The sequence below is a fragment of the Manis javanica genome, chromosome 5, assembly GCF_040802235.1.
Source record: "Manis javanica isolate MJ-LG chromosome 5, MJ_LKY, whole genome shotgun sequence".
In the NCBI taxonomy this organism is placed as follows: Eukaryota; Metazoa; Chordata; class Mammalia; order Pholidota; family Manidae; genus Manis; species Manis javanica.
In genome coordinates this window covers 19,702,244-19,726,325 of record NC_133160.1, presented here as the reverse complement: position 1 = coordinate 19,726,325, position 24,082 = coordinate 19,702,244, and the positions used below count along the sequence as shown (strand labels likewise).

The following is a 24,082-nucleotide window of genomic DNA, read 5'->3' as shown; positions in this document are numbered from 1 at the left end:
CCCAGTTTTCTCCAAACATACTTAAATGCTTCCCAAAAGCTGAATCAAGTATCAGTTTTTAAACATAAACTTAAATCTATGTAAATTAAATTTAAATTTTAGCCCCTTAGTTGCATTAGATTCATTTCAGATACTCAGTAGCTATATATGGCTAGTGGCCACCATTTTGGACAATGCATATATACATAATTTTTACTACCACCCCCCTCCAAATTCTCTTGATCCCTTTTGCAATCAGTTCCCACCTATCCATATGTGGCCCCCGGCAACCATTGTCACTCCAGAATTTCAAATAGAATCATACTATATGTGTTTTATTTAGCTTATTTCATACCACAAATTGTTTTGGGACTGATTCATTTGGCATAGTAGTTTGTTTCTTTTTCATGCTTAGTAGTAGTCCAATATATTTCTGCATTGTAGTATATCAGTTCTTTTATTTATTCACCTATTGATGGGCATTTGGATTGTTTCCAGTGTTTTGCTATTATCAATAATGCTGCTAGTCTTTGTATAAACATACATTTTCAACCTAGGAGTTGAATGAATAGGTCATATTGTAAATGTAAGTTTACTATTAGAAACTGCCAAGCTATTTCCAAAGTGATTGTATCATTTTATATTCCTATCAACAAGTCAGGAGAATTCCAATTGCTCCCTATCCTCCTAAATGCTTGGTATTGTCAGACTTTGACAATTTTAGCTATTTGACTGATTGTGTATTGTGGTTCTACTTTATGTATACCTGATAACTAATGATGTAAAGCATCTTTTCATCTGCATATTGACCTTTCTTACAAGCTTCTGTTCAAATCTTTTGTCTGTTTTTCATTTGGGTTGTCTTACTGAGTTTTAAGTGTTCTTTATAATAGATACAAGTCTTTATCAAGTACATGTTTAGAATTATTTTTCCTGTAATCTTTGGCTTGCCTTTTCATTTTTTAGCAGTGTCTTTTAAAGAACAAAAGTTTTACTTTGATGAAACCTAACTTATAAATTTTTTCTTTTATGAATTGTGCCTTTGTATATAAACTATGTTTTCCTAACCCAGGGTCTCAGAGTGTTTCTTCTATATTTTCTTCTAGAAGTTTTCCATTTTAGGTTTTATATTTATGGGTGTATAATCCATCTGAAGTTTATTTTTTTATATGGTGTAAGGTATGAACTGAGTTCTATTTTTATTTATTATTTTTGCACAGAGATGTCCAATTCTGGCACTATTTATTACAAAGACAATCTGTGTTCCAATCATTTGCCTTTACACCTTTGTCAGAAATCAGTTTTTCTTATATGTTTGAATCTGTTTATGTGCTTTCTATTCTGCTCCATTGATATGTGTCTTTCTTTGTGCCAACACTACACTGTTTTGATTATTACAGCTTTATAATCATGTGATATGAGTCTTACTACTTAATATCATTTTAAATACTATTTTAACTATTTAATTCCTTAGTTCCTTTGTCTTTCAATATAAATTTTAGAATCAGCCTGTCAATTTCTAGAAAAACTCTGCCAGAGTTTAAATTGCAGTGAATTTGTAGATTTCTTTTGGTGGGGGAGTGGATGTCTTTGCAATAATGAGTCTTCCAATCCATGAACATGGTGTATTTCTTATTTCATTTAGGTCTTTTATTTCTTTCATCAGTGTTCTAATGTTTTTTTAAGAGAATTTGATATTTTATATTTTCCTAGATATTTGTCAGTTTCATACAGATTTTCAAGCTTATTAATATAAATTGTCCTTGTACTACAATTTTTTTTCATATCCTCCATCTCATTTCTTCTTTTTCATTTTCTGTACTTTATGGCCCTTTTATAATTCCTAATGCTATGTATTTAAGTTGTCCTGTTTTTTTCTCAGTCAGATTTGTTAGAAGTGACTGGGATTGTTTTTGCTTTGGGTTGGTATTTTGTTTATCTGTATACTTTTTGCCTTCTCAGCATTTTTTTTCTTCCTCTTATTCTTTTTTTTCTACCTTTTTTCCATTTATTGGGTTTCCCTTTTTCCAAATTTGAGTTGAATGGTTAATTCTTTTAAAAGTAATTCTTTTATACAAGATATGTCAAAGAAATAATCAATCCTCCCATGTTTCCTTCATATGCTACATCTATAGCTTTTCTTCTTCCTTCCTAATTACAACCCTTAAATAGAATTTGTGCCTCATATCGAATTTACCGAGTATCATAATTCCTCCAGGTGGTAAAGATACCTCGAGACAAGTGCTGGGCATAGAAGCCACAGGGCATAAATCTGCAAAGAAGTAAAAAGCTAACCTTTGCAAACAATATGGCTTCTCTCTCACTTACCAACTTTGCATTTCCCTGTATGGCCCCGGAAGATGACTGGTTAGCCAGAGACGGGTAAGATTCCTCAAGGGAGGAACAACCTAAGACAGGCACAGTCGCAGGGGGGCCATCAGGTGAGAATTTGGGGATCAACAGAGGTGAGGCTCAGAACCTCACCCCCCCTGCTTTGAGAGAAATCTTCTGCATCCGTGGATGTCTTGCTGCCCTTGTCTAGCCTGGATTAATACTTAGTCCATAGGCACACACCTGATCATCTGATCATCTACATTTGCCCTCTTACAGCACTAAACTATGTTTTCTACCTTTATCTTGCATCTACCTACCACTTCCGCATTTTATTAAAAATAAAAATAATAATAATAATAGGAGAAATGTGGGATCTACATATAAATCAAGTACAAAAATCAAACGAATATTCATATTTGACCTGATTGTTTACAGGTCATAATGCATGATCAAAACCGAAAGTTTCTGTGATGAATGCCCTTGTACTGTTCACCATGTAAGAATTTATTCACTATGTAAGAATTCGTTCACCATGTAAGAACTTGTTCGTTATGCTTCAGAAGATTGGAGACTGACGAGAATTAGGCTTGAGATGGATTAATGATTGTACATTGAGCGTTGACCCCCCTATACTGAATTTTATTGTTGTTAACAACCATTTGATCAATAAATATGAGAGATGCCCTCTCAAAAAAAAAAAAAAGTAATTCTTTTATTTAAATGTAAAAGTATGTAGGGTTAAGATTTTCCATCTTGCCTTCATCACATACTTAAAGTAGTAAAGTCTTATTTTCTTACCACATTAACAGAAAATAGATTCTGAAAAATATCCACTTTTTTGAATTTGAGACTTTATTTGTGGCCTCTTGGCTATTTTTTTGCAAGTTTTCCATAGACATTTGAATATAATTTGTGTTTCTAGGGTATAAAGTGCTGTATTTCCTAAATCAATTTTGTAAATATGTTTAGCTCTTTGGTATCTTTTTTTTTAAAACTAATTTGTCAAATTCTGAAAGAAGTAGTAGTCTCTCACTGTAATTGTGAGGTTTTTTTTCGTATTTCTTTTGGAATATTTTTACTTGTTATATTTAACTTGCTGATTCAGCAAGTAAATGTGAATTACTTTTATCTTAATCTAGAATTGTATATTCTGTAAGTATTAAATAGCCCTCTTTGTTTCATGTAATGAACTTGTCTTGAATTTTTATAATTTTATATTTATTATATTCTGTCTTTTTATCTTTAGCTTTTTATGTTATTTTATATTATATGTGACTCTTTTTAAAAGCATGTAGCTGTTTTTTGGTTTTTAGTCCAATGTGAGAGTTTGTCTTTAAGTAGACGAGTTTAATGTATTTGTTTTTATCGTAAATGCCTATTATGTTTGGTTTTTTTCTTGTCTGTTCATTTTGTTCCAGTGGTTTCCTTGACGGTTTTGTTTTGTCTTGTCTTTTGGTTCTTTCATCATTTTCCTACTTCTGTGGAAACATGGAAATTATTCTGTTTCTTTTCTGTTAGTCAAATTTACTTGTTTAAAAAATGAAGCTTTCTTCCTTTGTCTATGAACATTTGATATGGTACCAAGTCTCTTCAGGATCTGACTTCTGCCTAACCCTCCCATGGCCATCTCTTCTTATTCTTCCTTTTTCCACACATCTGCGCTGTACTGTACAAGCTGGACTTATTTTAGATTTCTTAATACATTTCATTATTTTCTCTGGGTGACTCACCCTTGAAGTTGAGGCTAAGCTTCTTTACGAAATCTCTGACCCTGTGTCATTCCGCTCAGCCCTGTCCTTATACCCACCCTCCCTAAATTCTGAGGAACTGATTCTAGCATCCTTTGCTTACCTCTGTGGGAGCTCTTATCTGCCTGTGTGGTAAGCATCTGTTTGTCTCTGACTGTATTTAAGACTCTTGAGAACAGAGACCAGGTTTTCTTCTTTGTATCCCCAGCATCAGGCAACAGGCTTCTGGTAAATATTTTCTAAATGAATGAGAAAAATACAAGAAACATTTTGCTTTTACGTCACTGGGTCATAGAATTCCTTCAAATCCCATAGATAGACCCAGAGAATGAGGAGTGACTTATTAAAAGCCATATAGCCAAGAACTCAATCTCCTGCCCATAGATACTGAGTCCTGTTTTTCTCTGTCAAATTTTTTAGTGCATGAAGAACACAAAACAGGCCACAGGGTGGTTGTGAACCTGACCTTCAAGGCTACAGGGAAGCCAGGAATCAGCTGTGGTCCTGGGCTGGCTGCCCTGTTTGGCCTGTGCCCATGCTGGGCTTCAGAACAGAAGCCAACACAAGTGTCTACATTTCAGTTTATCCCCCTTTGGGACACTCTTCCTCCATCTTCCTCTTAGGTATTTCAGGGTTATGGTTTAGGTGTTCAATTTTTATAACCTTTCTTAAGGTTCAAAGAAGTCAATCATGCAGACTTTTGTTTCTGTGGACTGTTTGGAGATCTAGCACCTCTTTGCTCTTAACCTCACAGGCCTTTCTACCCAGGTGTTAATTGTCAGGTGACTTTTTCTCATTCCTGTGTTGAGTGTCTGGATTTCACAGTGCTTGACAGAATCAATAAGGGGGAAAAAAAGCTCTATATTTTTTCTCTTTCTGCCAAAGAACAGATGAAGACATTTTGGAAAAGAAAAAAATATTGTTGAGGTGATATTTAAAAATGGAACTCATGTGGTGAAAACAAGAATAGGTAGCCATCCTAGAGTATAGGAACTCCCAGAAAAGGACTTTCTCACTTGGCCGTAGAGTTCTGATAAAGAAAGAGGGGAGAGTGGAAAGTGCAGAACCTTATGGGCACTATAAAACTGCATGCCGAAAGGAAAAGTGAACCAGAGTCCCTGATGGAGAAAATACTGCTCCTGGTTGTGTTAGGTGGCTTGGCCTCATGCTTTTGGTTTGATAAAGAACTAGGGCACAGAGAGGATGTTTGGATGGTCTTTGGCTAGCAGCAGAAAACTTCAGATACGAACATAAACCAAATCATATTTTTTTAGTCAGGGATAGTTGAGAGAAAAATAAAATTTAGGGAAGTCACAATTTATTGTGCAGTTTAATAGAATAATCAGATTTAGAGGGCCCAATTCATAGAAGTAAGACTAACTTATACTTATGGAGGAATGGCCAATTTAGAATTTAGCAAGAAGTGAGGGCAGAGCTATAAAAATACCCTTGTTGCCCCCTGGACAAAAACTGGTTTGACATTTCCAAGTTCTTGGTTATAGATGTCTCTCTTTGGTAAGATGGAGGATACAAATAGAGGATTCCAATATATCAAGTTTAATTATAGCCTGTATGCCAAATCATTTGCTTCTTGCCACCACAAAACACTTTAACCGTATGACCTTGTATCAAATGGTTTAGTGTTCTTTAAGAAACAACAAAGCCAGTGGGAGACAGAAGAATTACATTGTCAGTTTCCTTGAAAATGTTGACATGAAGCTTATTACTTCTGTTGTAAAACCCTGTTCCAGTTAGAAAGAGAAGAGACCATTGTGATCCCAAGGGATGTGTACAAATGCAGTTTGGGGTTGTGTAGCAGAAACACAGTGAGCCCATCTTGGTTATTAACTGTATAACAAAAAAAAAAAAAGGATGAGAAGCAGACCTAGACACATCCATTTCATGAACCACCAATTTTTTTTTTCCTCTGAGGTTTTTCAGTAAGATTTTCCTTAATCCAAAGAAAAGTGTCTTTGACAAAACAAATAACATAGCAGTGGTATACCATCTGCAAAATAAGTCTTTGCAGGCCCAATTTTGGGCTATGGACTAGTACCAAAGCATATAGATAGGTAGGGAGGCCAGCCTGGGGAATTTTTTTTTTAACCTTGAAATTTTATTCCCTTGGCTTTTACCTTGTTCTGTGTTGGTTTTGTTCCTAATGAAGATGTGAAAGTCCAAACCTTATTACAGTTTTATTCTTGTGGTCCTTTACAGGTTTTTGTTGTTGTTTAAGAGCTAGAGCCTTTTCTTCTGAACTTCAGCCTTGGGGATTCAACTGCAAAAGCAAAATAATAATGCAAGTCTTTTAGAAGTCAGTTGTGTTTCCTGATGGAGCTGCATACAGTGGTGTTCCAAGCTGCACACACAGATCTTGCTTGTTTTTCCAACAAGCATTCCCTTTCCCCACTCACTGAATATTAACCATTCTCTCCTCGATGGATAAGAGTAGTTTGCACCTGTTCTCTAGAAACCAGAAAAATGCTTCAAAACAGAAAGTAATCCTTCCAACAGCCCACCAGCTGGCATTACCTCTTCATAATTGGAAAGTGCTGTGACTGAGAAGGCAGATTGAACTGAAACAAGATTGCCTGACAGGAAATGGTATATAGGACTTGTCTGCACCCTTCATTCAGACTTCGTAGCTATTCATCATTCCAGTGTAGTTAAATTGCACACATTTAAAGTACATAATTTGATGAATTTTGCAATAGGTACAGGCCCCATCATACTGTCACCACAAGTGTGGTAATGAATTTTATCATACCCAAGTGTTTGCTTTTGTCCCTTTGTAATCCATAACTCTTCTCTGTCCACCTCAGTGTCTCCAGGCAACCACTGATTTGCTTTCCATCCATTATAGGTTAGGTTGCATTTTCTAGAATTTTATGTAAATGGGGTCATGCAGTATGTACTCTTTTTGGTCTGGCCTATTTAGCTCGCTATAATTATTTTGAGATTATTCATGTGTGTCAATGGTTTGTTCCTTTTTCTTAGCTGGATAGTATTTCACTTACGAATACATCACAGTTTGTTTATTTACTTGTTAGTGGACATTTTGGGTTTCCAATTTTTTACTCTTATGAACAAATGTACGTATGAAAAATTGCTCTTACATACATTCATGTACATATCTTTGGGCGGACATACTTTTTCATTTCTCTTGGATACATATCTACAAGTGGTATATTGGGTCATAAAATAGGTATATGGTTAACTTTTTAAGACACTGCCGATCTGTTATACAGAATGACATGTTTACATTCCCCCAGTGTGTATTCATATGGCAGTATATGAGACTTCCATTTGCTCCACACTCTTGCTAATAGGTGATTCGGTCATATTTTTTATTTTAATCATTCTAGTGGATATATGTATATAACTATCTTATGGTTTTAATTTGCATTTCCCTGTGGCTAATGATATTAGGGTATCTTTTCATGTGCTTATTTGCCATCCATATACCTTCTTTGGTAATGTTTGTCCAAATCTTTTGCCCATTTTTTGGTGGGGGAGTTGTTGAATTGTAACAGTTCTTTATATATCATAGATAGAATCCTTTGTCAGATATAGTTATTCCAATTATTGTTTATTTGTACCTTATTTTTCTTGATCACTCTTGCTAGAGGTTTGTCCTTTTTTTGTTTGGTCTTTTTAAAGAATTAAATTTGGACTTTGTTGACTTCCTTTATTAGGGGTTGGCAACTAAGGCCTGTGGGCCAAATTTGGCTGAGGCCTGTGTTTCCTATGGCCAGCAAACTAGGAATGGTTTTATATCTTAAAAACATGATATATATTTTAAAACACACACACAGAGATGTCACAGAGAGATGCCACAGAGATTATATGTGGCCCATGAAATACAAAATACACACACAGAGATGTCACATAGAGAGAGAAAGGTGCCACAGAGATTATATGTGGCCCATGAAATATAAAATATTTTCTGTCTGGCCCTTTTACCTAAAGTTTGCCAGCCTATTCTCTCTAGAGTCCTGGATTTTTGGCCACTGATTGTTGGTCTTACTTTATTGATAGCTCAGCCATGTTGTGAGTGGTTTCTGTGCATATTGAGCCCACTATAGTGCTAGAAAAAGAAACTTATGTTTTCTATGTATTTGTTTTGTTTTCTGGCACAGGCAGTCAAGCAGTGGTTGGTACCAGTAGTTTATGAAAAATGGGTGGGAATAGAAATATAAAATTGAAAATATTTTGCTTAACAACATAGAAGACCACAATTATTCTATTTCAGTGTGGAATATCTCTTAGCATCTCCCAGAGCACCAGTGTTCTTTGGCACTATAGTTGAGAGTAGCTGTGAACTTAGTCTTATTGATCTCACTATCTATTCATTGAAATTCTGGATCCTGGAAAGTGATTTTATATTTGGAGAGCTTTTAAAAGGAAGTGAATTCTATCACATACATTGTAAAATAAACAAAAATAGTATTATCTAAGTTTCTTGCCAGGATTAGTTTATAATTCACAGTATCTCTTAAAGAATGACTGTCACCCACTTTTTAATTCCTCAGTCTCTCTTGGCCAAAAAGGGACTAGACGTTACCTCTTAACACTTGTTCTTCAAGTAAGTTTCCTGCAGTGTTCCATTTTTCTTTTCTGCATACTTCCTAGAGCCTTTCAGGGTTGTCTTAATCACACTGTTGGGTCAAGTGTTAGCCAGAGATTCAATGATTCTTTTAAATTTCTCCCTATTTTTAACATCAGTTCTGGACTGCAGACCCATAAGGCTAAGTGCACATCACCGCTGTGTCTCCAGCCACCTCAGGTTCAGTCTGAAGTCAACCCTTTTCACTCCTAGTCTTTCTTTGTTTTGTTTTGTTTTAATTTTTTATTCAGGTATTAATGATATACACTCTTATGAAGGTTTCGCATGAAAAAACAATGTGGTTACTACGTTTACCCACATCATCAAGTCCCCACCCACACCCCAATGCAGTCACTGTCCATCAGTGCAGCAAGTTGCCAGAGATCCACTATGTCCCTTCTCTGTGCTACACTGTTCTCCCTGTGATTCCCCACACCCTGTGTACTAAACATAACACCCCTCAGTCCCCTTCTCCCTCCCTCCCCACCCGCCCTCCCACACCCCTCCCCTTTGGTAACCACTAGTTCATTCTTGGAGTCTCTGAGTCTGCTGCCATTTTGTTCCTTCAGTTTTACTTCATTGTTATACTCCACAAATGTCACTCCTAGTCTTTCACTTTGCCTTTTTTGCCAAGCTCTCTGCCTCTAATACATATTTGTATTGTGAACTGAACTCCTCAGAAGCATGAGCTGTGCCTGCCTTTACATCCTCGATTTTCTCTCTTTGTTCTGCTTCCATTACGCCAGTACTGTCTAACCCACTGTGGAAGGTGTAGCCTTCCTATACAGAATCAGCAGCCTTCATGTTTTGCTGATGCCCCTCCTGCTCTTTATATTCTAGCAGTACTGTGCACCACTTCCTGACGGATCCATGCTTACTCATGTCTCTGCATGTACTGTTGTTTCCTTCTGCTTGAAACACCCTCTCCCTTTTTGATGGAAAGACATAGAGTGAAGCTTGGTTCAGGCATCCTCTCCTTTGTGAGGCCTCCTTGACTCACAAAACCTCCACTGTAGTACTTGACTTTTCCCAGTACACCCACTGTCTGCATATTTGTATTGTGAACTGAACTCCTCAGAAGCATGAGCTGTGCCTGCCTTTACATCCTCGATTTAATATCTGGCACCTTTTAGGTACCTTGCTAATATTAGATGAAAGAACAAATGAATGGAAAAAAATTATACTCAGAATGTATGTTCATTGTAAAAGATGTTATAAAGAAGAATAAGCTAACTGAAACAACAAGAGACTTTCACCATTTCTCCTCCTCATCAGAAGGTTCACTTTGGCAGAATAAGGAGCAGTGGATGACTCTCAGTCATTTCCCACAACCACCTACTTTTATAGAGGCTAGTGTTCACATTGGTCCTGGCATGAATGGCAACCTGATGAACCCAGACAAGACTAAGATAAACTACTTGTCCTCCAGTAGAATAAATATTTCAAATAAAGCCAACCTAAGAAAGGCCAAACAGCTATTGATTGCTAAAAGCCTGAACTTAAGGCCAGTGAGTATTTCAAACTTCACCTCCATGTAGCTTGCCTAAATAGTGATCAATATACAATTACTGCCCCCTTTAAAGATGTCTCACACTGCCTGTGTGAAGAAGGTTTTACTTGTAAAATCTTTTGTTTGTTGATTTTGCTTAGGCAAGAAAATGAAAGAGAGAGACTTGGCTAAAACAGAGTCCTCTACCTTTAACATTTCAAACAATTCTGTTATTTGTGAAAGAGTTTGAATGTATGCCAGATGGTAACTGAATGTGCCCTGCTTACATGACTGTTACTCATTTCAAGAAGCCTTTTCCTGAGTGACTATTGAGGATATTGTAAATCTGTTTCCTAATTTCTGCTCACATGATTGTCTGCCCTACTCATAACCTTTTTTAAATTTAAGTTTGTAAAGTAAGATGCTAACATCCAGCTGCAATGAAAAGAAATATATTATTTGTCTAGTTTCCTATTGGAATTTCATTTTGTTAAAGAAAACCCTTTCCTGCTGAATTTGGAACCTTGTTTACCCTGCTCCTGATATTTAAGATTTCATGTCTTAGTAATATGGCCTTTTCATTCCACTACAGCACTCAGAACTCTGTCATTTTTCACTTATACTTTTTCCATGGTCTGTCTTGCTTGCCCCCAAGCTCTGTCACTATAGTCCCTTCATCATACTGCTGCCAAATTAAGCTTTCTGCAGTGTATCCATCAGCATCCGTGACATGGAGCCCAGGTTCCCAGTCATCTTCCACCACTGGCCATTCGTAACTACCTGTACTTCCCCCAGGTGACATGCTTTTACAGGCCACCCATACATTGCACATGCTGTTTTCCTAACACTACCACTGCTGTCATCGCTCGCCCATATCTGCCTGGCAAATACTCATTCTTCAGACTTAGTTAAGATGTCACCTTCATTTGACACCTTTAGTGACTTCTAGATAAAATTGATTATCTCCACCTCTCACCTCCTTGGGCTGAATTTCCATTGCTTCAGATTTTTGAAATTATTTTTATTTACCTGTCCTTAAATTGCTTAAAGACAAGGAGCTTATAATTTCTAGCAGCTGGTGTAGCACATGCTCAGACTTTCTTTTTCTTTTAGACTCAGTAGTGGGGTTCAGTGTCATTTGTATCTATGGATTGTTTTGACTAATCCCATAGTGAGGGTGATAAAGGTAGGAACATTCACAGCACTGTTGACCCTTGAACTACACAGGTATTAGGGGCATGAACCCCCTGTGCAGTTGAGGATCTGTGCATAACTGACTCCCCAAAAATTTAACTATAAATAGCCTGCTGTTGACCAGAAGCCTTCCCTATAACATAAACAGCCAATTAACACATATTTTATGTTACATGTATTATATACTGTACTCTTCAATAAAGTAAGCTATAGAAAAAATGTTTTTCAAATTGCTCCAAATATCCAAAAAATTTTCCAGTATATTTATTGAAAATAATTTATGTATAAGTGGATCCACAGAGTTCAAACCCATGTTGTTCAAGGGTCAACAGTACATCCCTGATCTTTTGGCACCAAATAAGATAACCAGTTGTCTTGGTTTGCCGAGAACTGAGGGATTTCTCAGGATGTGGTGTTTTTAATGCTAAACATGGAACAATCTCAGGTAAAGCAGGCTGGCCTAGCACTAAGGGGTACTGTCGGAAAGCTTTTTACTTACTCCTTTCCTCCATTCAATCTTTGCTGGCTCATCTGACCCAGGATAGCATGCTCTGTCATTGTTAGCACTTTAATAGAGAGGTGTTTTAATAATGTTTCCTCTACCAAAGACTACCTAAAGGGACATTATTTCCAATTCCTTTTCTCCGGCTCTCAGGTGAGAAATTGGGTAGAGGGCTTTGGGTTGTGTTATTACCAGCTTTTTGATGAAACTTGCTTCCCCTTGCCTGACCAGTCACCTTGCTCCATCTATTAATTCTCCCCTTTTTTATCTTTAGTCTCCTCATCACCATGGGCTTCTTGACACCCTAGAAATATGATTAAATTGTCAATAATCTTAAAAATAATCATTAAAAAAAATTCATATTGGCTTGGTTGATTTGCCGGCTCTGCTAAGATGATCCGACTGACTTGCACCTCTCTACCTCATAGAGTGTTAAAGAAAGCAGTATAAGGTTATAGAAGACTACACTTCTTAAAGTGTGTTCAAGAGCAGTAGCCAGTGACAGGATTGTTCTATGACCTTTGGATTCGCAGGGGGAAATCACTTTAATTTTTTTGAAAATAGTTTATTTTTTCTAAATCTAAAAAATACTGTATATTCATTATGGAAAAATGAAAGATACTGATGAGTAGAAACGGGAATAATAAGATGCAGAAAGCATTTGACAAAATGCAATTTTTCATGATAGAAATACTTGAATTAGGAATAGAAGGACATTTCTTCAACATTTTATATAAAGCACCTACAAATATTCACAGCTAACGTCATACATGATGATGAAGACTGGATGCTTTCCCCTTAAGATCAGCTACCAGACAAGGATGTCCAGTTTCACCACTTCTCTTCAGCATTGTCAGGAGGTTGTAGCCAGAGCAGTTAGGCAATGAAACAAAATTAAAAGGGATCCATGTTGAAAAGGAAGAAGTGAAACTATCTCTATTTGCAAATTACATGATCTTACATACATAAAATCCTAAGGAGTCTACCAAAAAATTATTAGAACTAATAAGTTCAGCAAGTTTGTAGGATATAGATTAATATGCAACAATCAATTGTATTTCAGTGTACTTGGAATGAACGATCCAAAAATTAAACTGAGAAAACAATTCCATTTATAATAGCATCAATAATAAAATATCTAGGAATAAGTTTTAACAAAAGTGCAAAATTTATACTCTGGAAACTATAAAACCGCATTGAAAAAAAATTAAAGAAGATCTAGTAGATTGGAAAACGTCCCCTTTTCATGAATCAGAAGACTTAATATTGTTAAGGTGGCAACACTCCCCAGAATGACTTACAGAGTCAGCATAATCCGGATTGGAATTCCAGCTGACTGCATTGTAGAAGTTGGCACACTGGTCCTAAGATTCATATAGAATTACAAGGGACCTAAGATAGACAGACAGTCTTAAAGAAGAACAATATAGGCTTCCCAGTTTTAAATGGATAGACAAATTGTAGCATATCTATATAAGGGACTATTTATTCAGCCATCATTAAAAAATGAAGTATCAGTAATGACATGCTGCAGCATGGGTGACCTTGGAAACCTCATGCTAGGTGAAAGAAGCAGTCACAAAAGACCACATGTTGTATGATGCCATTTACTTCAAATGTCCAGGATAGGCCAATCCATGGAAAGTAAATCAGCGGTTGCTTAGGGTTTGGAGGGGAAGGAGAAGAAAGCTGATGGGTAGGGAATGTTCTGTGATTGACTCTAGGGGTGACTGCATGTACTTGTGAATACACAAAAATCTGTTGAACTGTACATTTTAAATAGGTAAATTGTGTGTGGTGTGTGAATTATGTCTTGATAAAACTGTTAAAAAGGAAAAGGAATAATAGACAATCCATATTCCCACCACTCTGAAATAATCTGTTAGCATTTTAATATTTTTTCAGTCCTTTTTAATGCCTATTTTTCACTTAATTAGGGTAATGCTTCATAAAGAATTTTGATTGTTATTGATATTCAAAAATAATTGAATTGTGCTCATCATTCTGACCATAACAATTGTTCATTCTATTACAGACTTTAATTGTTAACAAGTACGTAATATTCCATGTAGATATACCAAATGCAATAATTTTCTCATTGGTGGATGTTAATTTCATTTATTTTTCCATTACAATGAGTAGTACAGTAAGTACAGTTGTTGTTTTTTTAAGACTAGAACATCCCCATGAAATGTCTTCTTTGAAACCTCTTTTGTTCCCAGAGAGAAGAAGATCTCCCGGAGCAGTGCCCTGAAGGTGCTGGATCATGCCATGATTGGACCTGAGGGCACAGACAATTGCCATAAGTTTGTTGACATTCTTGGCTTACGAACCATCTTTCCCCTCTTCATGAAGTCTCCCAGAAAGATAAAGAAAGTGGGAACCACTGAGAAGGAACATGAAGGTAGGATTCACTGGAAAAGTCGGCCTAATTTAGGTGCATTTGAAGAAATGGGGGAAATGAGAGCTACTTTGAAAAACTCTAACACAGTTGAGGAGTAGACTCTTAGGCAGAAGAGTGCTTCTTTTTTCTTTTCTATCTTATATTCTATGCATGGAAAAGCAACCAGAGATCCCGGATCACTGATGGCCTTTGTTGCACTGGTTCTCTGTTTGCCTGAATCCTAGTGGTTCCCTTTCCAGACTGTTAATAAGTCTCTGCATGAGGGTTTTGTTTTCTTTGCTGTAATTTGTAGCAAGGTGTCTCTCTGATGGAAGACCCTTTTGAAAAGAGTAATGAGGTGGCAACACATGTCACCTCTAAAGTGGTGCTTTCACGTATTTCTGTTCTAAAGTATGATTCATCCAATATCAGGAATTGCCGAAATAAACTATTTACAGCCCAGGTTCCCCTTTTTATGTTTCTCCTCCCTGATGGTGCACACTCCCTGCAAAATGCTGCCATGAATTGCAGTGCTGTAACCAGACTAGTTACTGCTAGGCCAATCTCTACCTGCTATTGTCTAGTGGCCTGCTGCTTCCCTCCCCCCATAAACAGCTGCAGTGTAATCTAGAAGCCCAGGGATTTATGGGCATTGACAGTTCCTCTGGAAGCTAACAGACAATTGCACCAGGAAATTTACATGGTTGGATGACTTTTTAGTGTGGGGAGTGGGCAAAAAGTGGGATGAGGAGCTGGTATGTGTGAGAGAGAAGAACCTGGGCTGACTGACTAATTTGTTGTCCTGTCAGTCAAAAGTTAACATTTGTCCCATGCTTTGGGTAGTTATTTTGTCAGTGTTTGGTAGTGTAGGTATCTGCAGGATCTTTTGCATTCTTCACCCTCCTAGATAAAAGTTTGAGAGTTCCTGTCTATCCCTTTTCAAATTGACTTGGGTTTAGTCTCTTCTAAGTTGGAGTGGCTAAAGGCAAGATGATGTGATCTGTCTTCAGTGGTTGCTTGGAGTGGTAACATCTCTGATCAAATGAGCATGCCAGAGACAGCAGAAAGACTGGCAGGGAGGAACTGGCAGTGCAAGGAACTGTGCACTAGAGATCTGAAAGCAGAGAGTTCAGGTCACCTCAAATCAGATATTGACCAAACACCAGCTGTACACATTAACCCCACTGCTGGTCTTTTCTCATTCCTTAGTGGAAATTCAGCAAAATGAAGCCATGGGAAAGGGAATGGGTGGTCTTAGAGATCTAGGAGATAAAAATTTTGGAGACAGTCACCATTCATTGATAACCTACCATATTCCTAGCACTGCTGTGTTATAGGCTATCTTCCTGAGGCCTTTCGAGGTAGATGGTGGTATCCTTTTTTTTTAGATAAAGAAATCTGCTAAGAAAGGAACCAAGCTGTGGTTCTGCAGCCAGCTAGATGTGTAACTTTACACTCTTTCCTTAACTTCTCTGGTAAATTACATTTTCCTTCCTGGTCTGTAAAATAAGGAAACTAGACTAGTGAACTAGAAGCTCTGAAATCTATACCTCAGGATTCTGAGGGACAGACTCTTGTGAAGGATTTTTCCTATAATCCAGGAAGTGCCTCAGGGACTGTGCTATGGAGGACCTTCTGGGTTCTATTCAGACTTGATGTTGCATCTTGAGCATACCTAAAGAAATTGAAGCTCTTCAATGGCTTTTGCTCTCTGTGCATGTGTAACTCTGGGGGAAAAGGAGTTCCCCATCTGGGGCAAGTTTCCGATGAATCCACTGAAACTGAAGGAGGACAAGGGTAAGGGCAGGTTGGGAGAAAGTGTTTTATTGCTCACAGCTCAGTCTCTTGCTTGGCGCTTTCTGCCCCCTCTCGTCCAGCTCTCCCTGGCATACTCGCTTTTCCTGCCCACCCTTTCTGAGAGGAACTCTAAGGGTGAGTCCCTGGTGACTGGTGGGCACCACACCACTCACATACTGGGAACAGAGAGGAGAAGAGAATGGCCATTTTCTGTCCACCCCTTGACCCGGCTGTGGCTCTGCCATGGCCCATTGCAGGAAATCCTGGGTGAAAGCTTCCATTTACCCCCATAGCATGTTACTGAGAAGGGGAAAGTGACAGATTCAGTGAGCAGCAATTTTCCTTCTGAAAAATGTGCCTGGTGGCATACTGGTAACAGTACACTTGCTTTAGAGTACACTATCGGTATTCGGTAACATTATATTAGTGAGGTGAATGGCTTGGTAAGACAGCTCCTAGAAGGCAGGTTTGGACTATAATGGCTGGTGAGGATGAGCTGTGCATTCTGAATATACCAGCACCCAGAGAGAAGTGAACCCCTTTGAGAAAACAGCCCTGGGCTTCCTCCCCCGTGCTAGTTACTGCTGCTCCTGGCAAACTGACCCTCAGGTCACGAATCACAGGGTGAGAACGGAGCTGAAGCAGGGAAGAAATGTTGTGCAAGATTTCTTTGTCCTGTCTTTTCCTCTGGGTTCCTCTCAATGTGTAACCCTTCTGATGCAGGTGGACCAGGTTCATGTGGTAAGCTAGAGCACAGTAGCCTCAGACCATCAGAGTATTTGCAGATATACCCAGCTCATTTCTACCTCCAGACTTCCACCATGTTCTTGATCTATCTGCACCAATAACCTGGCTGGGTGGCTAGTTTTTAGTTATCCTGCAGGTCTGTAGTTTTTATATCACTTTCTTAAAGAAGCATATCATAAGCCCCTAGATTACAATAGAGCCTCCTGTTAAATTGACTCTTGGTTCCAAGACTCTGCCTTCATAGCAAGATTAAGATTATGGAACCAGTGACATTGTCACGTCTGGGTCCTGGGGCCTAGCCCAGTGCTTGGCATATGGTGGATGCATAGTACATGTTTACTGACTGTGTGAATGAACAACCATTTTCCTAAGAGACTGCTCATTGAGGATACACATTGTAAGATAAATTCTAGCTGAAATAAGCAGGCAAAGAGAGGCAACAAGGGGCCAGGTAGTTTATTTGAACGCAAATTCCCGGGTGATGTTCCGTGGTCTGGCTATCACAGGCCAGGGAAGTCACACCTGGTCAGGGAGGTGGGGGCTTATAAGGGGTTAGGAGGGGGAGGAGTGGGCAAGCTATCCTAGGGGGCATGGAGAGGTATGATTGGCTAAAGGTGGCATAATAGGCAACTAGAAACTTTTTTCCTTCCAAGAGGGAGGAGGCTGACATCTGGGTCTTAGTTGGCACATCAGAAGGATGGAATTCAGAAAGAGCTGTCCCCTTTCCATATAAGGCACAGACCTTGGGGTCTGGTCTGTTCTCCTTTTATGGTATCTCTCTGTTCTGTTTGCATGTCCTTGTTTTTCCTTCCTCCAGCCTAACACACATGGGTTTGGGGCTCTCCATAGAACCCTGCAAGGGTGAATTCAATATAGCTAACTTCAGTTCAGGTTGGTGATTGTCAGTCATACACATGGAGTGAGTGGTCTTTCACTCAGCTTGTTTGGAAGCAAAAACAAGTGGGTTACTAGCTCTAAGTTTTACTTTGTCTCATGGGCTTAGAAATTATGGTAGAAGCCTCCCCTTTGTAGCCATGCCCTTAAGAGCTGTGCTCTGGATACAGCTGCCTTATGGGTGAGATAACCCCATGATAGGCTTCTTTTGGCAATCTGATGCCTCCCTTATTAAGCACCGTGTGCTGTGAACCAGCTTGCCAGCCCAGAACCTCCAGAGGGATGCCCTGCACTCTTCTCTCTTCTCTTTCCTTCTTGTCAAACCTCAGGGGCTTGTCACATACGGTTAGCTGCTTGAAGTTCACTCTGGTACAGTCTCAGCCCCTGTCACCTCTCAGGACCTTCCCCAAACTCCTATAGTAGCAATAAAGCCTGTTGTGGTACAGATGGATCCACTGCTTATCAACTCTGTGATCTTGGGCAAATTCCTAAATTCTCTGAGCCTTAGTTGCCCCATCAGTAAAATACTAGGTCTGCCACATAGGGTAGTTATGAGGGTCAGGTGAGATGACATATGCCAACTTAACATAGACCCCAAAATAGAGGAGGCACTTAAATTCTCTCCTCTACCAAACCTGTCTCCAGTTCTGCCCACCCTGGCCTTTGTCACACATACACACCCTTCTGAGAGGTCACTGGGAAGCCAGGCAGAAAGACTGCACACACCACCCCTGGGTTAGGACTAGGACGTGGTGTGTTTGCTGCATGACAGCTGCGTGAGAATGGGTAAACCCATTCTTGATGTCAGGAGTCATGATATGTTAAATAGTGGGGTGGCATAAAACAGCTGTGTTCCCAAAGCCAACAAAAGGGGTTGAAAGAGGAGAATCTCTAGATTGAGGTGACCCTATAGAGAGGGTAGGAGCAAAAACCACCCTTATAACCTAGAATTGCTGGTAATTTAATTCCTCTTTTGTGAGTTGGGTGGAGAAGGAAAAGAATTACTGTAATTGGAATCCATTTAGGTTCGCATAATAAAACCTTCAGAAATAGATCAGGGGAGGCACTTAGCTTGGGGGATGGGTTGGAAAGAAAAGATTTGCCCTTGGGTGCAATAGCATGATTGGCTGCCTCCTTGGTTTTATAAAGAATAGCACAGTATATATTTTGTCTCCTTTGTGCTAAACTGCCTCAGAATAGGAGGAAAGAAGAAAAGAGCTGAACCCAGAAATGGCTTTTGACCTTTACTTCTTGTCTCTTTTAAAAATTCTTATTAAAATAGGTCCAATTTTCCTTGTTTGCTTCATTAAGTATGTGAGTTATTGAGTTTGTAGCAGTTCTAGTTAATTGCTCTGTTTTAACATGGTTCCCCTGGAGGCTGTTAGGAGTTTTAAGGGGGTGAGATGGCGAGCAGTGTTTAGGTATGTGGTGTGCAAGTTTGGCACATGTACAAATTGTACCTCTTCCACAGTGACAGCAGTTGATAACAGGTCAGTGTTTTAAAGAATGCTTTCCTGCCATCTGTAAAGAATTGTGGTTCTGGTGGACTCCACATGTCAGGAAGCACGTAGTTGCCTGGTGCTTCTTGGACTCTCTAACAGCAAGGAAGTGAAGACGACCAGGGCTCCGGCCATCTGCTAGAATAAGAAGAGGGAAATGGCAAAACCTTCCTGCAGTCAGAAAAAAAAAAAGGGAGTTTGGCCATCATAGGCAAAAAGGAAACATTTTTAGTGTCTCTGTGGTAGGCTGTGATAATGACATGGCATTGTTTGGGGCCAGCTTTTACTGGGCCTTCTGCTCTGTTTAAAATTTAGCAAAAACCTAGTATGTGACAGGAACAAAATAGAAGGACTGTGCTGGGGAAGGCTGCTCTTTCCCATTCTGTTTTCTAGCTTCTTCCTCCTCCTGATCCTTAATGGCTTATTTCATCACACAGTGAGGGTGTCTTCTCCCAGTTCTTGTTCCTAACTCCTCATACTCTCCTTGACCTCATCTACAACCTGCGGATTTTACCTCCATCTCTTTGCCATTGATTCCCAAATCTTAAACCTTATCTCTCTCCCAAGCTCTAGTCAGCACAGCTAATTAACCAGCAAACTCCACCAGATACTCAACTTGTTCAAAACCTTGCTCATTCCTTCACTGCCCAAGTCTCTTCTGCTCTTCCTATCCTGGTAAGTGGTACCATCCTCTACTGCACTACCCAAGGCAGAAATCAACGCAACATGCTTAACTCCAATATTCCCCACATGAAATTGAACATAAGTCCTAAAAATTCTGCTTTATCAAAATCTCTTGAATATGTCTTCTCCATTGTCACTGACTCTGCCCTCTTTTTCTCTCCTTATCACTGTAGCCTTAATAAATCTCTGCTTTAGTCTCCCAGGTCTGTACTAAGTCCATGCTGCATACCACCACCCAAATGAGAGAGACACTCCCAGCACTCAACACATTTACAGTTTAAGGAAGGGGGGAAATAGACATAGGGGAAAAAGCACTTTTACAAATATTTGCCAAAAATCCATATTAGCAAGTACAAAGAAATACTAAACAAGAGTACTTAATTAGTAAAGGAAACCAGAGAACAGGCCTGCCTGGAGAGGAAGGCACTTCAGGTGGGAGGAAAATGATGACATAAGCTACCACAAAGGGCACAGGAACTTCAGCCTACTAGTTCATGTCTTGGTATGGGTATTCAGCCTCTATAGAAGTGTCTTCACACATCTGATCATATTTGAGCCTTAAAACTACCCCACAAGGTTGGCATTATTTCTCATTCTGAAGATGGGACCTTGTAAGACTCAAGGAAATCATGACTTCAAGGAAATCATAACTTTAAGTTATACAAAGGGTAAATGGCAAAACTAAAACTTAGACCTTCAGCTTCAGGTCACAAATCTCACTCATTTCCTAAAGTCATGCCATTGTTATTTGCTCTTCTAGGTCCAAACTGGCCCGCTCTTCCTGGGTTGCTAGGGAAATCAAAAGTTCTTGCTCAGAAGACCTTGATTCTAATCTCGGTGCTGTGACCCAGGGCAAGTCATCATGGTGACAGGGACTCTTACTTATCCTTTCAAATTACATGAGTTATTAGGAGCAAATGGCAAAATGACTTGGTGACATTTTGGTTAGGTATTTCCAGTGCCTATCACAGTGCTCTGTGCATGGTATGCTCTTGGTAAATATTGATTGAATGAACAAATGAATTTATTTAACACCAATGTTCTGTGCACTGTCTACAATCAAGATCAAGACATATGCCAATTTTTAAGAACATTGTGGAATTCAAAGGATTCTTTGCCATGTTAACCAGTTTTTGGTAGCCCCATAAGGCCACTGAATATCTGTGCCATGGAAGTGTTTAATCATATTGTTTATTCATCTGTAAGAATAGGATTAATACTTACCTTCTTGGGTAATTGTGAGGGTTATTATTATGAGATGACTTATGCGAGTCTAATCATGTGGGAGTTTTGGTAAATGTTTTATTATGAATCATTATTTTAATGATTTAAAATATGAATTCTGACCCCAGAATCCATAGCATACTATACTATAGGTTATGGAAGCTCAGAGGGTGGCATATTCTAGAGATTCTGGGAAGGCTTAAGAGAAGAGATGGCATTTGAGGGTTCCTTGGAAAATAAATAGTAAAATAGTATTCCATTCTTATTCCAGGGAGGGGAATGATAGAGGGAACAGTGGGCGCTAAGGCATATACAGCTAGTTATTGTGATATGGATAACTAAGAACATGGGCTTTGGATTAAGATAAGAGTTGGTGTTTTTGGTCCTGTCATTTAGTACTGTGTGACTTTGGGAAAATTGTTTAACCTCTCTGAGTCTGTATTTCCTCAGTCATAAAATTGGGATAATATTGGAAACTATCTCATAAAGGTGGTGTGTTAGGATTAAGTGAAATAATACAGAGCAAGTGCTTAACATAGTGCCAGCTTCATTAGTGGCTGGGACAAAAATGGATTTCTCATTTGTGTTCCTCTTCATTCTACTCTGTTAGTAATTTTAAAGTACCCACCTAAAGAAATGCTTTCCCTCCTGAAATCTCTCATTTACTGAGGTAGACTGTAAACATGTCAGTCTTATGTGGATATAAGACAAAAACCTGCCCTAGAGAGTACATACCAGGGAGCCTGAGGTCCCCATTTCTCCATATTATCTATAAACAGAGAAGTCAAAGAGTCTTACCCCTTTTATATTCTCCAAGCTTGAAAATCACAAATGGCTAGTAATAGTGGTCAGGACAATGAACAAGTGAAGAATGAATGGTATTTAATTTTAAGAACAACATTAAGTCATGTACCAACAGGTGCTTTATGTTAAACAAGGATGGAAATGTCTTGCTGTTGTTTTTGTTGCTATTTGAAAACCTTATAATTGAAGAGTTTCTGGATCAATTCCTTTTCTCTCCCTCCAGCTGCTTGTCTCATTCCTGACCTCAAATGACAGAATGTAGGGATGCTGAAATAAGCAATGTGTTAGGGTTCCTCTCATCAGGCTTGAGGGGATGATTTTGAGTGTTGCACATCTGGTTTGCTAACTGGTTCCAGTCATATTAAAGATTAACCCACAGGCCTTTCCCAAGTAGAGCACAACAGTTTTTTGCCAATGATGAGGACAGTGAAACAGGATTTATTTGCTGTCTTAGAGGAAACCGTTCTTCTCTTTTGTAGGGAGGAGAAGGGAAACAGGCTAAGGACCAGTTCCCATTTATTGGGCATGTACTAATGTACTCAGGGCTTAGGTAAACATACTTTATGGATCAGACTTGTCTATCTTCTTTTTACAGATGAGTCTCAGAGAGTTTGTTAATTACCAAGTACCTTTTAGCAAGTGCGTGACAAAAGCAGAATTTGAGCCTAGGTCTGCCTCTAAAGCCTCTTCAACACCAGAGTGGCTCCAGTGGTTTTCTGGTTGGTATCCAGAGGCAGTACAGAGTAGGGGACATAGGACTGTCATTGTAGGCTGACGGACCCATCCTTAAATTCTAGCTCTACCACCAAACTAGTTGGTCACCTTGGGCAAGATGTTCTTTCTGGATCTTGAATTCCTCAATTAGCAAGTCTGATAAAACCTTTCTCTCAAAGAGTTGTGTGGGAAATAATGATCATAAGCATATTGCATAGTAGTATCATTATCGTGAGCGTATACATACTACATGTGGACAATTTTTAATAAATGGTAGTGTAGTACTGCATATCAGCCTCCTGTCAAAGATAGTCATCCCTGTGTCTCCCAGTTTTTGTGTTTTTGTAGGTAGAAGGGGAACTCCATGGCTTTTATGGGCATTAAGCCCAGTTTGGGACCAGAATTCAGTACATGGGCATGCTGGGTCATAACAAGAGCTACCAAAGAGATGGGACCCCCACTACTTACCATCCATGGCCTCTAAACTGGCACCCTCCATTGCAATCCTCATTATTCTACTAGCCTGTTAAAATTACCATATCTGGAATGCGATACCAGACCTTCTATTTCAGTTTGACACTCTTACAGAGGACCTACTTCTGTGCACAAGAGCCCTAAAGGTAGGTCAGTGAGGCTTCATTAATTCTTCATTAAACAAACCACCAGCCCCTGCTTTGTGCCAGGCTTGGTGTTGTAAGTGGAAGGTGAACAAGCACATACCTCAGCTAGGGAGACATAGAAACATATTTATATTACAAGGTAAAAAGGTAGAAGAAAGGGTGAGGCACCATGGGAGCAAGAAGCAGGGGCACCATCCTGATCTAGCCTGGGTGGTGAGAGAACAAGTGGAGGTTAGAAACAGCTCCACCTTGAGCCAAACCTTAGGTATGAGTCAACCAGGTAAAGGAATGTCAAGTGCAAAAGGCAGTTCGTGTAAAAACAAAAGTTGAGAGGGACTTACTGCAGTGAGCCTTAAACCTAGCTGCCTATCAGAATCAACTGGAATCTTGTTTAAAATGTCTCTGGGGCATATTCTCAGTTTCCAATTCCACCAGTCTGCGTAATGTCGGTGGATCTGTATTTTTATTAGGCTTTCCAGGAGTCTCCTCTGAGACCAGTCTGGCACCAGCCCTTGGTGAGAATAGCATAGAGCAGATTAGGATAGTTGAGCAGAAGCCAGACTCCAAAGGACTCTGCAGAGCCATTGTGAGGATTGACTGAGTAAATGTATGTAGGATGCTTAGGACAGTACCTGGTGCATGGTAAGCCCTCATTAATGTAATAGTTATTGCTGTCCTTATAGTTATTTTATTATGTCATACTAAAAACAAACTCCCCCAGATTTTTATAGGTCATAGGTGTGGTACTAATTTCAGTTATTTTGACTATTTCAGCTAATTTAGCATAGTTTTGATATTGAAGGCCTGGGTGGAGAGGATGGAGAAACATTTATCTCTCTTGTTTTTCTCTCGGCCAGGTAGAAA

The 24,082-nt window shown here is 39.1% G+C and overlaps 1 protein-coding gene across 3 annotated transcripts in view; it reads left to right on the top strand.

Annotated features, from left to right (window-relative positions):
- CTNNBL1 (catenin beta like 1) overlaps positions 1-24,082 on the top strand; it is a 168,067-nt gene that overhangs the window by 86,434 nt on the left and 57,551 nt on the right. For all 3 annotated transcript variants that reach the window (XM_073236620.1, XM_073236622.1, XM_073236621.1), the window contains exon 11: positions 14,075-14,256. In XM_073236620.1, coding sequence (XP_073092721.1) covers positions 14,075-14,256 — 182 coding nt within the window. The remainder of the gene's footprint in view (positions 1-14,074; positions 14,257-24,082) is intronic.